The following is a 17,446-nucleotide window of genomic DNA, read 5'->3' on the forward strand; positions in this document are numbered from 1 at the left end:
TATCTACATATACAGAGAATTAATTAAAGTGTGTATATATAAAATGTATTAATCTATATATAAAAATTTAATCTGATGATAAATATACTCATCTTTATATGAGCCCGAGTTTTAATAGGCACACTCTAATATTAAATTGAAACTTATTACTCTAAGAGATTTGATTTTCATAGAAGTGCATTTACAGCATTTATCGTGCTTCTCTCTACTTACCTTTTAATAAATCTACTCACATTCTTTGCTTCAAATTATTTTAAATTTTAATTTATTATATCATAATAATTTTAAAAATTAGTATAATAATATTAAGAATGCGTCTAATATAAACTTAAATTTATATGAGAACTAACTTAATTATCATTAGATTAAATATTTATATCTACATATACATAGAATTAATTAAAGTGTGTATATGTAAAATGTATTAATCTATATATAAAAATTTAATCTGATGATAAATGTACTCATCTTTATATGAGCCCGAGTTTTAATAGGCATACTCTAATATTAAATGGAAACTTATTACTCTAAGAGATTTGATTTTCATAGCATCTCAATTTTATTTATTTAGGCATTTGAAACATTTTTGTAGGAGATGAAAGTGATGGTATTTGTAGTTGAAGTGCATTTACAGTATTCATCGTGCCTCTCTCTACTTACCTTTTAATAAATCTACTCACATGCTTTGCTTCAAATCATTTTAAATTTTAATTTATTATATCATAATAATTTTAAAAATGAGTATAATAATATTAAGAATGCATCTAATATAAACTTAAATTTATATGAGAACTAACTTAATTATCATTAGATTAAATATTTATATCTACATATACAGTGAATTAATTAAAGTGTGTATATATAAAATGTATTAATCTATATATAAAAATTTAATCTGATGATAAATATACTCATCTTTATATGAGCCCGAGTTTTAATAGGCACACTCTAATATTAAATTGAAACTTATTACTCTAAGAGATTTGATTTTCATAGAAGTGCATTTACAGCATTTATCGTGCTTCTCTCTACTTACCTTTTAATAAATCTACTCACATTCTTTTCTTCAAATTATTTTAAATTTTAATTTATTATATCATAATAATTTTAAAAAATAGTATAATAATATTAAGAATGCATCTAATATAAACTTAAATTTATATTAGAACTAACTTAATTATCATTAGATTAAATATTTATATCTACATATACATAGAATTAATTAAAGTGTGTATATATAAAATGTATTAATCTATATATAAAAATTTAATCTGATGATAAATGTACTCATCTTTATATGAGCCCGAGTTTTAATAGGCACACTCTAATATTAAATTGAAACTTATTACTCTAAGAGATTTGATTTTCATAGCATCTCAATTTTATTTATTTAGGCATTTGAAACATTTTTGTAGGAGATGAAAGTGATGGTATTTGTGGCTGAAGTGCATTTACAGTATTCATCGTGCCTCTCTCTACTTACCTTTTAATAAATCTACTCACATGCTTTGCTTCAAATCATTTTAAATTTTAATTTATTATATCATAATAATTTTAAAAATGAGTATAATAATATTAAGAATGCATCTAATATAAACTTAAATTTATATGAGAACTAACTTAATTATCATTAGATTAAATATTTATATCTACATATACAGAGAATTAATTAAAGTGTGTATATATAAAATGTATTAATCTATATATAAAAACTTAATCTGATGATAAATATACTCATCTTTATATGAGCCCGAGTTTTAATAGGCACACTCAAATATTAAATTGAAACTTATTACTCTAAGAGATTTGATTTTCATAGAAGTGCATTTCTGACAAAGATTCATCGTGCTTCTCTCTACTTACCTTTAATAAATCTCTACTCACATGCTTTGCTTCAAATCATTTTAAATTTTAATTTATTATATCATAATAATTTTAAAAATGAGTATAATAATATTAAGAATGCATCTAATATAAACTTAAATTTATATGAGAACTAACTTAATTATCATTAGATTAAATATTTATATCTACATATACAGAGAATTAATTAAAGTGTGTATATATAAAATGTATTAATCTATATATAAAAATTTAATCTGATGATAAATATACTCATCTTTATATGAGCCCGAGTTTTAATTGGCCCACTTTAATATTAAATTGAAACTTATTACTCTAAGAGATTTGATTTTCATAGCATCTCAATTGTATTTATTTAGGCGTTTGAATCATTTTTGTAGGAGATGAAAGTGATGGTATTTGTGGCTGGAGTGCATTTACAGCGTTCATCATGCTTCTCTCTACTTACCTTTTAATAAATCTCCTCACATGCTTTGCTTCAAATCATTTTAAATTTTAATCTCTTATGTTACAAAATAAATATTAAAATCAAAAGAATACTATGATTATAATTGAATGAAAAATATACTCTAAAAGTCTTGCTTTGATCATGCATTCCTTTATAATTGATGGGTATTGAAAGGGCAAGTTCTGCATCCCACATCGGCTGGGAGCAATAGCATATTAACATATACAGAGAATTAATTAAAGTGTGTATATATAAAATGTATTAATCTATATATAAAAATTTAATCTGATGATAAATATACTCATCTTTATATGAGCCCGAGTTTTAATTGGCCCACTTTAATATTAAATTGAAACTTATTACTCTAAGAGATTTGATTTTCATAGCATCTTAATTGTATTTATTTAGGCGTTTGAATCATTTTTGTAGGAGATGAAAGTGATGGTATTTGTGGCTGAAGTGCATTTACAGCATTCATCGTGCTTCTCTCTACTTACCTTTTAATAAATCTACTCACATGCTTTGCTTCAAATCATTTTAAATTTTAATTTATTATATCATAATAATTTTAAAAATGAGTATAATAATATTAAGAATGCATCTAATATAAACTTAAATTTATATGAGAACTAACTTAATTATCATTAGATTAAATATTTATATCTACATATATAGAGAATTAATTAAAGTGTGTATATATAAAATGTATTAATCTATATATAAAAATTTAATCTCATGATAATTATACTCATCTTTATATGAGCCCGAGTTTTAATAGGCACACTCTAATATTAAATTGAAACTTATTACTCTAAGAGATTTGATTTTCATAGCATCTCAATTTTATTTATTTAGGCGTTTGAAACATTTTTGTAGGAGATGAAAGTGATGGTATTTGTGGTGAAGTGCATTTCTGACATTCATCGTGCTTCTCTCTACTTACCTTTTAATAAATCTACTCACATGCTTTGCTTCAAATCATTTTAAATTTTAATTTATTATATCATAATAATTTTAAAAATGAGTATAATAATATTAAGAATGCATATAATATAAACTTAAATTTATATGAGAACTAACTTGATTATCATTAAATTAAATATTTATATCTACATATACAGAGAATTAATTAAAGTGTGTATATATAAAATGTATTAATCTATATATAAAAATTTAATCTGATGATAAATATACTCATCTTTATATGAGCCCGAGTTTTAATAGGCATACTCTAATAGTAAATTGAAACTTATTACTCTAAGAGATTTGATTTTTATAGCATCTCAATTTTATTTATTTAGGCGTTTGAAACATTTTCGTAGGAGATGAAAGTGATGGTATTTGTGGCTGAAGTGCATTTACAGCATTCATCGTGCTTCTCTCTACTTACCTTTTAATAAATCTGCTCACATGCTTTGCTTCAAATCATTTTAAATTTTAATCTCTTATGTTACAAAATAAATATTAAAATCAAAAGAATACTATGATTATAATTGAATGAAAAATATACTCTAAAAGTCTTGCTTTGATCATGTATTCCTTTATAATTGATGGGTAATGAAAGTGTGTATATATAAAATGTATTAATCTATATATAAAAACTTAATCTGATGATAAATATACTCATCTTTATATGAGCCCGAGTTTTAATAGGCACACTCAAATATTAAATTGAAACTTATTACTCTAAGAGATTTGATTTTCATAGAAGTGCATTTACAGCATTCATCGTGCTTCTCTCTACTTACCTTTAATAAATCTCTACTCACATGCTTTGCTTCAAATCATTTTAAATTTTAATTTATTATATCATAATAATTTTAAAAATGAGTATAATAATATTAAGAATGCATCTAATATAAACTTAAATTTATATGAGAACTAACTTAATTATCATTAGATTAAATATTTATATCTACATATACAGAGAATTAATTAAAGTGTGTATATATAAAATGTATTAATCTATATATAAAAATTTAATCTGATGATAAATATACTCATCTTTATATGAGCCCGAGTTTTAATTGGCCCACTTTAATATTAAATTGAAACTTATTACTCTAAGAGATTTGATTTTCATAGCATCTCAATTGTATTTATTTAGGCGTTTGAATCATTTTTGTAGGAGATGAAAGTGATGGTATTTGTGGCTGAAGTGCATTTACAGCATTCATCATGCTTCTCTCTACTTACCTTTTAATAAATCTATTCACATGCTTTGCTTCAAATCATTTTAAATTTTAATTTATTATATCATAATAATTTTAAAAATGAGTATAATAATATTAAGAATGCATCTAATATAAACTTAAATTTATATGAGAACTAACTTAATTATCATTAGATTAAATATTTATATCTACATATATAGAGAATTAATTAAAGTGTGTATATATAAAATGTATTAATCTATATATAAAAATTTAATCTAATGATAATTATACTCATCTTTATATGAGCCCGAGTTTTAATAGGCACACTCTAATATTAAATTGAAACTTATTACTCTAAGAGATTTGATTTTCATAGCATCTCAATTTTATTTATTTAGGCGTTTGAAACATTTTTGTAGGAGATGAAAGTGATGGTATTTGTGGCTGAAGTGCATTTACAGCATTTATCGTGCTTCTCTCTACTTACTTTTTAATAAATCTACTCACATGCTTTGCTTCAAATCATTTTAAATTTTAATTTATTATATCATAATTTTAAAAATGAGTATAATAATATTAAGAATGCATATAATATAAACTTAAATTTATATGAGAACTAACTTGATTATCATTAAATTAAATATTTATATCTACATACACAGAGAATTAATTAAAGAGTGTATATATAAAATGTATTAATCTATATATAAAAATTTAATCTGATGATAAATATACTCATCTTTATATGAGCCCGAGTTTTAATTGGTCCACTTTAATATTAAATTGAAACTTATTACTCTAAGAGATTTGATTTGTATAGCATCTCAATTTTATTTATTTAGGCGTTTGAAACATTTTCGTAGGAGATGAAAGTGATGGTATTTGTGGCAGTGCATTTACAGCATTCATCGTGCTTCTCTCTACTTACCTTTTAATAAATCTGCTCACATGCTTTGCTTCAAATCATTTTAAATTTTAATCTCTTATGTTACAAAATAAATATTAAAATCAAAAGAATACTATGATTATAATTGAATGAAAAATATACTCTAAAAGTCTTGCTTTGATCATGTATTCCTTTATAATTGATGGGTAATGAAAGTAGGGGTGAGCAATCGGTTCAAACCGAACCGAACCGAACCGAATTAAATTATCAAAACCGAACCACCAATTTTAGAAACCGAACCGAACCGAAATTAGTGAAAAACCAAATCAAACCGAACCGCTTTAATTCGGTTCGGTTCGATTTAAACCGATCAGTTTGATTTTTGATTGATTTTTTAATTTAGACTTGATTTTCAAGTTATTTGGTCTAATTTTAACTTTGGTTTGAACCTAATAACCATTAATCAATGAAATTAAATAATTAATATATATAAAATTAAATATAATTCATAAATTTTCCATAAAAATAAATTAATTCAAAAATCGATTCGGTTCGATTTAGTTCGATTTGACTATATAAATCACTATTCGGTTCGGTTCGATTTTTTCTCTTCAAAACCTAACCGAACCGAAATAACCGAAATTTTTATAAATTAAAACCGAACCGAACCGATTAACTTTTAAAACCGAACCGATTGAACCGAATTGAATCGGTTCGGTTCGGTTTTTCGGTTTGAACCGTATTGTGCTCAGCCCTAAACATGATATGAAAAAGGCATCGCCTCTGTCACCTCTCGCCTTTCTCTCTGGGACAGTCGACTCACATAATTCAAGCGAGGCACAGCCAAGCAAGGCGCTAGAGGGTCGCCTCACCTCGCCCAACGCCTTTAACAACACTGCATATAAGTATCAACACATTATGATGCACAAGGGGGAAAAAATCAGTATGCACACTGAGAGGTTATAACTTCAAGATCAAGAAATTATGTGGCAAGGGAATTCAGGCAAGAACATATATCAAACATCATTACAACCAAAACCGCAATTCTGCAAATTCCACTAACCTTGACATTGATGATACAAGGTCTCTGTTGTTATTAGAGTGCAAAATAACACAAAGTAAGTTGTACGCTGCAAATTCCATGCAGCATCCTTCGATTCCTTCATCATAGAGGGTTTTTAACTGTGATTGGCACTGCAACGAAGAAAATCAACCAAATATAAGCATCATGCGAATTAATTTATTATATCTCAAAGCATCATCAAATGAAGACAATCGAGAAAAAACTGCTTGATTGTTTTAGATATCTGAGTTTTCAATGTGTCTCATGACCGTTAAATTTATGCTATTTAAGATTCCAAACTGTAACATGGCACAAGTTCCTACCTTATAAATCATTAACATGCGTAAGAACTAAGAAGTAAAACACCTACAATAATAACCATATCACGTTGGTCTAATAGTAGCAAACAGCAGCTAATGCTTAAAATATAGATGGAAGAAAGGTTCAAAATGTAAGCTACAATTTGAATAAGTTGAATTGAAGATGACTGAGGAGACACATTACATGGGCACCTTCAGGCATCAGTTACACACTTTTCGGGTAACATATTTCTACACAGTTTCAGAACATTCAGCTAGTAAGCATCTTACAACAATTTTTTTTTTTTGGGTAATGATTACAACAGATATTATAATGGTCTTGAATGAGGCATACAGACACAGTTCTTCATCCGTACACTCCACTGCCAGCTGTAATGTCACGTTTAAAATGACTACTAATTCCTTAGAAGAAACTGAGCTAGCACTTAAAATAGAAAATGACTATCTCAGGAAGAAGACCAGAGACTCATGGATGCATGAGCAATGCATCAATACAGAAGTTGACAGAGAATAAAATGGTTTTCAGCCATAGCACAAACCCACCAACCTGATTATACTCAGGCAAGTCCCCTACTTCCATTGCTAACCGAGCATGAGTTTCATACACCTGAAAATGAGTAAAATATAGGAGCAAACTATGAAAAGACCAAGGTTCTGATATACACACACCCAACTAAAATCAGAAAAGCTTTAATCGAAAAGATCATGAGCTTTTGAAATTAGAGCATCAAGCATACCTTAACTGTTAGCTGATTTTTTATTCGTTGTACGGTTAGATCTTGGCGAATAGACTTCAATTGATCACATTTATAAAGGTAGTTCTTCTGAGAAATTTGAACCATAAGCAGAGCTTTCTCTAGCACTTCTTCTGGTCTCACCTATTAGTCAAAATAGACTTTAGCCAAAATAGTTGCATTTCATATACAGTCCATTTGTTACTAGGACTTTGCAATCTAAATATATATAAATATGACATTGATATTTACAGTGGAAGGATCAGGTGCAGAAGTGAGTCGCAAATAACGTTTCTCAATTTCCTGGCAGGTCCCTTTAACAGTTAGTGCATCCCAGTCAATGTCTTCAACAGCCCTGCTTCCACCATCATCAAAGTTTTTGCAAAGCATCAAGGCACTAGCCCGTTTACTGTACAGGTTTCCAGCTCCAGCATTTTTTGGTTTGAAGTAATTAATTTCTGATTGATGCCCTTGTACTTTTTCAAAACGCTTAGAGCGATTTTCACGTTTCTTTTTTTCCTCAGGTGAATTTGCAAGCGCTATTGCACCAGAATAATAAGCTGCTAAACTTTGTTCCTTATCACTATCACTTGATGCATTGCCATTTTCGGCACTATTAAAAGCATCAGCAATACGCTGCTTCTTGAGTGGCCTCTGGGAACCCTTACTCAGAGTTTTCTGCTCCGATAAAGAGAACTTGAGGTCACTGAAAGCATCAACCTTGCTCTCAGAATTCCCAATAAAAGGCTGCATGGTGAGACAAGATTACTAAATCAAAACCAGATTTAAAGAACATTAATTGATTACAATACAAAATCCAGAAGCAGAAGCGGATTATTTAGCTACCTTCACACTACAACTACACATGAGAAGAGGAGGAAATAAAAATGTATACCTTTCCATCCCAACCACCATATTTTACATCATCATTACTGACAGTAACAGTTTTTTCAACCAAGTTCTCCTCAGGTAAAGGCTCCCACCTACTTTTGGATCGTTTGCTTGGACTCTTGTACTTCATTAATGACAGAAGAGGAATTGAAGACTGTGAGCTCCTGCAGCCAACATAAATGTAGCAAATTTGTATTACTGGAATCCAAACAATGTGCGTATCATATTATCAATGCTAATAATTCCAAAGTGGTCAACAGACCCTAGATTACAAGAATTAAAGCCACAAGAATGAAGAGAAAGACGGAATAACAAAAAAAAGACAGACAGAATACATACTCCTTGTTGGCAAAATCAGGGTTCGGTAATGGAAAAAGAGGCTCAGTATCCCAGTCTCGAGTGTGAAGTGTACCATCAGCAGTTGCCTTAGTAATAATCTAGGCAAAACAAAGAGAAATACTTGATACAAGTGGCACCAAAAAACAAAATAAAGCACCACCAAAGCAAGAATAAAAAGAAATTACATGTGAGAATGTATCAGAAAATCCTGTTAGTGAAGATCAATAAAATAAATGAGTGGACAAGCAAATAATGCAACTTTCCTGAAACAACTTCGAGCAAATATAACCCCAGTGGCAAAGCCAAAGAGCTACTGCAGGGGTAAGTGCAACCCCATGTGGATTTGGACTGATTTTGGAGTCCCGCTTAGTATTAGTTTTAAGTCTATGAATACCTATATTTATAATCTTAACAAGTTTTTAGACAATAAAAGTTTCCTGCATTTGTTGCTCTTGGATTGTTAGGTGTAATGCCCATGGAACCCAGGGCAGGCATGAAGCCCAAGGAAGCTTAGCTGTGAAGCCTAAAACCTTGTTTACTGTTGACACTACCTTCACTACACTGCAAACACCCCGACGATCTGTTTTCCTTCTGCAATTTTACTGCCCAGGTACTCTTGGTTATAAATTCAGGCTATTTACATAGTTTTCTACTCATTGAGGCCATTTAACAAACCCCCAATCTAGCCTGGATAACCAGCCTTGCAAGCTGTCCAACATCAAGAATGGCAGGAGCAACAGTAAAAGTGGCAATGCAAGAACTTAATCTTGAAAAAATTGACAAGTCCAGAACATCTATAGAATATTAATCATAATTATATTATATAAAAATTTCAAAAATTATTGTTCATTCACATAAACATCCAAATTTGCTCATACGGTGTCTTATATTCAGTTGAAATTCCTGTATCTTTTAATGTATGTGCCTGTGCTCATTCATTGCTTGTTAAGAAAGAAGTATTATTGATTGGTCCATCCTATTTATAGGAAATCAAACAAATAAAAAGAAAGATAATGATTTTACCTTGGTTCTTTACTTAAAAACAAATAAAATTGAAAAAGAGAGAGATGAGAAGGGCAGAAAGAAATGTGGTTTGGGGGCTGACAGATAAAAAGTTTCAATCCCACATCAATCAGAAATAAAAAGTTAGAGCCTCTGCCCCATATGAAAAATGACAATAAAAAAAAGGCATCAGATAATTCAAAGTTCAAATCCTACATCATCTATTAACAATGGAAGGCACTTGTCTTGTGCTATAAAAACAAGATGTGTCCCATGTTATGAACAGGCTGACACATAAGTGCCTCCAATGAAGGCAAGGAAGCCCATTAACCACTCAAAGAAAATTCTTGTCAAGACATGCAAATTGAATCCACAAATAATAAGTCTTAAATTCACAAACTGACAGCAATTTCACTCTTGAAGTCAGTAATTTGTGGATTTGAAGGGCAAAGTGAGAATGAGGTACATGGACTGTGTATCATGGGTTTTAGCATTGACAAAGATGAATTAATAGCTAGTTGCCCAAACTCGTATGAAATATTAGACAACGTATACTGTATTCCTCTGATAATAAATTTAAATAAAAGTTAGAATGAATTCCTAATTTTATTCATAAAGGTTATGGTAAACAACATGGTCATTTTCAAACTTAAGATCATGCCGAGGAAAAGTATAAACATGGAAAAAAGGTAAATCGACAAATATAATTTCAAATTGGGAAGTTAAAAACTTATACTCAGAATAGTTTATAGATTAAACAGCTCACCTCCTTCATAACAGCCTGACAAGCTGCCATTTGTGGATCACTTTTACAGTGATCTTGACAACGTTTTAAAGCCCTTTCTACATAAAACCATAATGAATTTGGGAACATGCCAGGCTGCAAGCATCAAGAAAGTTATTGATTGCTGCATGAAATCAATGATCAAGGAGAGGGGAAAAAAAAAGCATTGTAGACTATAAAAGTGGGGTGGATAAGTAGATGTTTCAGGTCCCATGGCAGGACATTACCCAAGAGTGTCAGGCAACTATAGGATATGCATCTTCTATCCTATAACAGTCTACTCACAAAAGATCAAGCGAATGCTATCAAAAAGGGGAACTTTCATTAATAAAATAATCATACCTTCAGTATGGAATCAGCCGCATCATTAGACAACACTTTGTCATTTGGCTTTGGCATTGAGACAGCAATATAAGCAGGTTTTGCTGCTGCACCAGTTGCAGAGCTATCCTTATCGGTTTTTGATAAACCCAAAGCCAAATTTGAAGCAATTCTAGGATTTGTTGGAATCTGCAATTTGCTTACCCTTTGCGTATCAAGTGATGCAACTGTTTGTGCCAGAGTTTGATTCTGGAGCACATGATGAGCAGGAGCATATTGTGAATTAGGACCTTCTTGAACAATCTTTTGTTGTTCTTGAAAATTATCATAAGAAGTTATTGAATCCAAAGATGTTTGAAAATGTGGTTGCATAGGACTAGCATGATGATTTTGAAAACTTGCCACCCCTTGCTTCCAGTAGTTATCATGATTACCACTAGTAGATGGACCACCCTGAGAAGGAAACCAGAGTACGACGAATTTAGTATACTAACCAAATTTTCAGTATGTAATAAACCCAAGGTGATAGAAAGCATAGTTCACCATAAAAAAATCCATTAGCAAAAAGGGAGCAAAACCCTAACGCCATCAACTCAGCTAGTTATTCAAATTATTGCCACGTAAACTCATATTAGAGGGTGTCAAGACATTTATCCCCTTCTTGCTAATGGATCAAAACACAGGGTACTTATTTGTCAAGAAACAACAGATGTAAGAAATTATATGGAATTTAAGACTACTTATTTTAGGAAGAAATATAGGAAGTAGATTTTACTCTATTTAGGAATTTGTGTGATTTGAGATTCCTAAATAGAATTGAATTTAGGATTCCTAATCTAAATGTTAGTAGGATTACAAATACTATATATATAGGCCTAGATTCTCTAAATATTTGGTAGATTTCCTTATGAAAATCGACAATCGTTTTGGGCTCAATAAATTGAGAATGTGTTTTTATACCAATTAAGAATGTGCCTCTACCCTTTGAGAATTTATTTCTCAACCCTTTGTTCCCCATTATACTACTTGTTCCACACACATGCCCAAACTTGAAAATGCACTAAATCACAGGGTAATTATTTTTACTTTGCCCCAACAAATGAATCCGAAAAGTTAAATTTCAACAAAAAATGCAGGTCCATCTGCAATGGGGAGAGACAGATAAGTGGAAACAAGCTAAATGATCTCCAACAAAACTTACAAAGCATGTAATGCTGAAGTTACAATATCTCACAGATTCATAGTGTCAAAAAAGAGAAGGCACTGGGAAATTGGGAATAGGTACGACGGATACAGATGATCATAGCTATTCACAACAATCTAGTGCATATAATTCTTGAAGCACAATGTTGTTACCACAAATTAAATTCCTTTAATAAACTACAAAAGAACATGCCAAAACTCCACCTTCATTAAAGGCCACAGACACTTTTTACCAAGCAATTTGCATATGCAAGTTCATTAGGATGAGGGCATCTAATTCTTCTAAGTTTGGATGAAGAGAAATACCACACCTGCAAAGATGAAAACTCAGATGAAGTGGATTCTGGCCTCCAGGATGGGGTAAAAGATGAGGGAGGCTGACTGCTGGAATCTGGGTACCCAGTAGTAACACCAGGAACTGAATTCACCTGGTTAGATGTACTAGCAACGGACAAATGTTCTGTCCCAGGAGCAAAAGTAACTTCTGTTTGATTGTAATAATCTGCCCATTGCTTGCATTGTTGTTGGTAATTTACTGAAGTTGCAGCTGTAGTACCAGAGTTATACGAACTTCCTGTGTCTGCAGTGTAGTTTGAGCACTGATGAGTTGTATAGTTTGCATAATTGCCATCACTCCACATAGTAGTCTGCTTACTGTATCCGCTACTTGGGTAAGCTCCAACTGTCTGATAATCACCAGGATTGTAATAAGTAGCTGGATAACTTGGAGTCCCAGCATAAGACCCTGTATTCTGAAATGAGGAAAGAGGCTGATAAGGAGCACCTGTATTTTGATTTGCTCCTAGAGGCTGAGAGTATGCATGGTTAGGTTGCTGCTGAGAGTATGCATAATTAGGTTGCTGCTGTGAGTATGAATGGTTAGGTTGCTGTTGATACCCGTTATAGTAACCTGGATATCCTGTGTTTGCATAACCATATGGATCTGTAGGATTTGTGTATGAAGCATAGCTACTACAGTCCTGTGAGGTACTTTATGTCCCCAAAGTTGATGAACTAGCAAGAAATGTTGCATTCAGGCCATGTTGAACATTTTTTGAAGATGGCTCTGTTTGATGATCATAGTGATAAGCGGATTCTGTGGAGCAATTATCTACCCTATGCATGGTCCATGAAGCAGCTTCAGACCCAGTTGTCGATGGAAGATATGAAAATGACTGTGGTTGGCTTGTATCAACAACATATCGACCCTAAAAGAGATAAATAAAAATTAGATCTTATTGTCGAAGTAACTCAGAAGTCAAGTGAAATTTTCAACTCATGAAAGCCATAATGTATTTAAAAAAAAAAAAAAAAAAAAAAAAAAAAAAGAGAGAGAGAGAGAGAGAGAGAGAGAGAGACAAAGTAATAACTAGCTAACAATTCACAGCTGCAAGTCTGGACCGGAATATTCTCTGAGAAAGCATCTAGAGCACAGATGATGACTGCTAGTTTATAATTTACTCTATAAACAGCATATAAGTAAATTTAAACCACTTAAACAAGACTAGCTAGGGGTTATATACAATCAAATGGCAGAAAAATCAGAACCAAAAATTTCATATTAGCTCTTGCTTAAACCTTTTCACTCGTCCATAGAGACAATTATGTCAATACGAAGTGTTTAGTTTCATGGTGGTCTCAGCATTAGTAGCATATCGTAATTCATAACTGGCATGTTACCACTCGGAGGCTGCAAAAATTAATTTAGTGAAAAGCTTAATTTTGCTCCCTTAATTTGGAGGCTGTAAAAATTATTATAACAGAACTCTAAATCCATATAACAACCGTGCCAACCACATCCCACAAAAATATGTTTCCTTCCAATAATATTCTCCATTGAAACTCACAGTACGAAGCAAAGATTGAGAGAAAACTTCAAACTGGGCCAAAAATTCATTAAGATAGACCGAGGACATCGAGCCCAATTCATAAAAACCAAGATTGTCTACTTCAAACAATCAACAAACCTGAACAACAACAAAGAAGGTAACAAATCCTATTTCTTATTCAATGATTAAAAAAAAATACATCCCCAACCAAATCAAACACAGAAAAACGTTATAATTACTAAAGCTATAGCTGAAGCGGATAAAGCGAGCGAGCTAAACTAGGAAACTTTACTTCAAGCGAATTCGGGTCCACAGGAGATAAAGTCTGCGTATTAGCTCCGTTATTCATCATTACATAACATCCTAAATTCACAAAAAACATGAGCATAATCAGTTTAAACATCATTTTTTTTTCAATTACTAACCACAAAACCCTAATCACACAAACAACGATAAGAAACAATTTCAACCTTCAATCGAAGAGCCGCAACTAAAAACGCGACTGGAGAGATCGGGAAACGAAGAGAGGAAAATAGCAGAGAAGAAAAAATTGAGATCAAACAGCAAAAAAAAATTAAAAAAATATAAGTATGGGATGTGAATGAATTAAGCAATACAAACTAGCAAAGGAAAATAAAAAAGAGTCGAAAGGAAGAGAAATTGCAGATAGAAGCAGTGAAGGAAGGACGAGAAGGACGTGGCCGGTAACGTTGGGTCGTGTTTGGGTCTGTAATGGCGGTAGCCGGTGGAGAATTACAACCAAAAAATACAACTTGCTTGACCTTTGCTATTTTTCGGTAATATAAATTAATCTTTTAGACATCTAATTTAAATTTTAATATTTTACTTTTTTTATTAAAATTATTTTTAATATTTTTATATAATTTTAATTATTAAAATTTATATCATATAATTATTTTTTTTTTCCAAAAATGCGAATATAATAAACCTCTGTCGAGGGCAAAGCAAAATATGTATTCCAATTAATTACAAGCAAATGAATCATCATGAAGCATTTTTTTACCATAAAATATACAGCACCAGAGATAATATCTTTAGAATTTCCTTCTATAATGACAGTATTTAATTATTGTTTCTTAATATGAAGCGGAGTTTTACAAGTTAAGGTATAAAATTTTAATCTTTACATATTTAATTTAATTTTTAATAAAATTATATTTTTTCACTTTTTACAAATTATTTTTTATATAAATTTATTAACATAAATAATTTACACATATCATCAGTCATACAAATAAACAAATGTAAAAGATTAAAAATATAGAAGTATCATCATTTCTTAAAAAATATATGAAAGCATCATCATTATAATTAACAGATAAATAATTTTCAAAATATTCAAATTTAATTGAATAAATATACTTACAATCTTATAAATTTTAATTATAATATTATTATTAAATTAAATTATTTTTTATTTTAAATAATAACAATAATTATGATAATTAAATGAATTAATATTATGACAAAATAGTTAATTTTTTTAGTAATTAATTATATAAGTTATAATATGCATTAATCTTAAAAAATATGAATTTAAGACAAAGAAAATAATTTTATAAGTCCAAGTTGCAACTGGCGTCCTAAATATAATTTAAATAATTTAAGGGAAAATTAATATAATAATGATATTTGTTTAAAATGTTATATCTTTATCATTGCATACTTAATTTTTTTATTTTGTTTCTTGTTCAATTAGCTTGTTAATGATTATTTTTAAGTTATTAGGCGTTCACAAGAGCATGTAAGAGTTTATGAAGCATAAAGAAGTGAATTGAGTAAAAAAATAAATAAAATATAAATTAAACATTTTAAGACAAAAGGAGCTGCGATTTTGATGATGATTTAACCAATGATACAATGGGTTTAGATGTATCTTATTCATGGTATTTGGAGGCTAACGGTGAGAAATGAACAGATTTGAACATCAATCCATGTTGAGCTTTTTTGGACAGCCTTAATGAAACTCGTATATGATTAATTATTTAAAATGTGAATCTAGACTTTAGGGCTTAGATGGACCTTAATTGATATATTTTGAGGTGATATATAAAAAATGAGAGTAATTGGGTCATATTACATTGAAGGTCGTGTTTGGGCTCTTTATGGTTGGTTATTTAGGACCAAGAGTTAGGGCCTTAATTAGTGGGTTTAATTATTTATTTAAGGTCCAAAATAAATAAAATAGAAGTGTGTGAGTTCCCAATATCATGCAAGTGGTAGATCTATACAAGGAAAATTATTTTTAACTTGTTTTCCTACTTTAATTAGGATTCTTAAGAAAGTTTTAAGTCAGAATATAACTAAAATTTCCAACTCAGATCTGGAGTCTTAGTTAACCTATTTTTCTTTATAAAAAGGTTCCAAATATAGATTTGGAGCTTTTCAATTCTATTTTATTCACAGTGGCAAAATTCTTTCTTTGTGCATTTAAAGATATCAACTGCTTGATCTAGTTGCTCATGTGATTTCTTCTTCTTCTTTTGGCTTGTAGAGTGCTTCTATATCCTTTGGAGTGTATAGCATCATCATCAATATCAGATCTAAGTTGTTCGAATTACTTCTAAAAGATGCAGCATGTTTTTCTCTCTTCTTTTGTTAATTTATTTATGTTTAATGTTTTTAGTTATGTGTGAGTAGTTTTGTAATTCAGTAAGGAGATAGTTGAAGCCATGGAACATATTATCATGAGACTTTGATTTGAGTTTAATAAAATCCAGATTTGTTCTCCATAAAGTATCATTTATCTTTTGGTTTATATTATGAATATTGAATGTATAGTTAGTTAGGGTGGCCAACTAATTGATTGTGCATGAAAACTTGTTGCTAAGTTAAGATATTTTTTTTTTTTAGTATGTAATAGCTTGAATAATCTAACTACAAGTAGCACATAATGATTCATTTCATTATAAAGATGAGTGTCTAGGTTAAATAAACCATGCTGAATGAGTTTGTTACCTTGAATTAGGATGTTTTTCTAATGATTAATGCTACCACTAAACTTAATTATAAGCTGCTCCTGTCTTAGATTGAGTGCGATGGTAAGGAATTAATTGTAGAGCACTTTCTAGTTAATCTAATCTGTAAGGAAAGATAAGGAAGTTGTTAACTTCTATAACTAATTTACTCAATTGAATAAATTTGCATTTTTAGTCGATGATTAATACATGTTACATAGTGGATACACCCTTTCTACTGAATTTGTTGCAATCTGGTTGTGTTGAATATTCATAAGTGTCATTAACTTTAGTTTATATTCTAGCATTCTTAGTTTAGCTTCAGTAGTTTAGTAAATATAAATTAAAACCTGATTTTATTTTATTTTGCATATTCAATTTGATGGATTAGGTATTTATTTTGTCCATTTTAAGTTCTTTTTATTTACTTATGTCTCTAAGATCGGTTTTCTTGTTTGCATTTCCTTATTTCCAGTGGGATCGACCTCTACTTATTCTATATATAAGTAGTTTAGGTGAAGTATTTTTAATTGGTGCATTCAGCACGCATCAAATTTTGGCGCCATTGCCAGCAAATGATTGTTATTTGTTTTAAACTTGAATTCAGATATGTTTATATTTAGTTTTTG

The 17,446-nt window shown here is 30.2% G+C and overlaps 1 protein-coding gene across 4 annotated transcripts; it reads right to left on the reverse strand.

Moving 5' to 3' along the window:
* Positions 1–5,812: 5,812 nt before the first annotated feature.
* LOC110671125 (SAC3 family protein A-like) lies at positions 5,813–14,631 on the reverse strand. Of its 4 annotated transcripts, XM_058151658.1 has the most exons (13): positions 14,310–14,631; positions 14,132–14,202; positions 12,795–13,218; positions 12,322–12,696; positions 10,829–11,260; positions 10,469–10,582; positions 8,701–8,798; positions 8,366–8,525; positions 7,723–8,217; positions 7,474–7,614; positions 7,284–7,343; positions 6,417–6,547; positions 5,813–6,248 (listed from the first exon to the last, which is right to left on the reverse strand). In XM_058151658.1, the coding sequence occupies exons 4-13, from the start codon at positions 12,649–12,651 to the stop codon at positions 6,209–6,211; spliced, it is 2,001 nt and encodes a 666-aa protein (XP_058007641.1). In that variant the 5' UTR covers positions 12,652–12,696; positions 12,795–13,218; positions 14,132–14,202; positions 14,310–14,631; the 3' UTR covers positions 5,813–6,208. The 4 variants fall into 4 exon arrangements, with proteins under 4 accessions (XP_058007641.1, XP_058007640.1, XP_058007642.1 ...); XM_058151657.1 differs by having other exon boundaries at positions 12,322–13,218; XM_058151659.1 differs by lacking the exon at positions 14,132–14,202 and having other exon boundaries at positions 12,322–13,218.
* Between the last annotated feature and the right edge of the window lie 2,815 nt (positions 14,632–17,446).

The sequence above is a fragment of the Hevea brasiliensis genome, chromosome 8 (genome assembly GCF_030052815.1).
Source record: "Hevea brasiliensis isolate MT/VB/25A 57/8 chromosome 8, ASM3005281v1, whole genome shotgun sequence".
In the NCBI taxonomy this organism is placed as follows: domain Eukaryota; kingdom Viridiplantae; phylum Streptophyta; class Magnoliopsida; order Malpighiales; family Euphorbiaceae; genus Hevea; species Hevea brasiliensis.

Bases quoted from the DNA above. Each gene is read 5' to 3' on its own strand.
- LOC110671125 (XM_058151659.1), bottom strand. From the start codon at position 12,651: ATGTGGAGTGATGGCAATTATGCAAACTATACAACTCATCAGTGCTCA. The intron at 8,799-10,468 runs GTGAGCTGTTTA...TGTTTTGCCTAG, and splicing joins GTCAGGCTGTTATGAAGGAG to ATTATTACTAAGGCAACTGC. The intron at 7,344-7,473 runs GTATGCTTGATG...ACTCATTTTCAG, and splicing joins AAAATCAGCTAACAGTTAAG to GTGTATGAAACTCATGCTCG.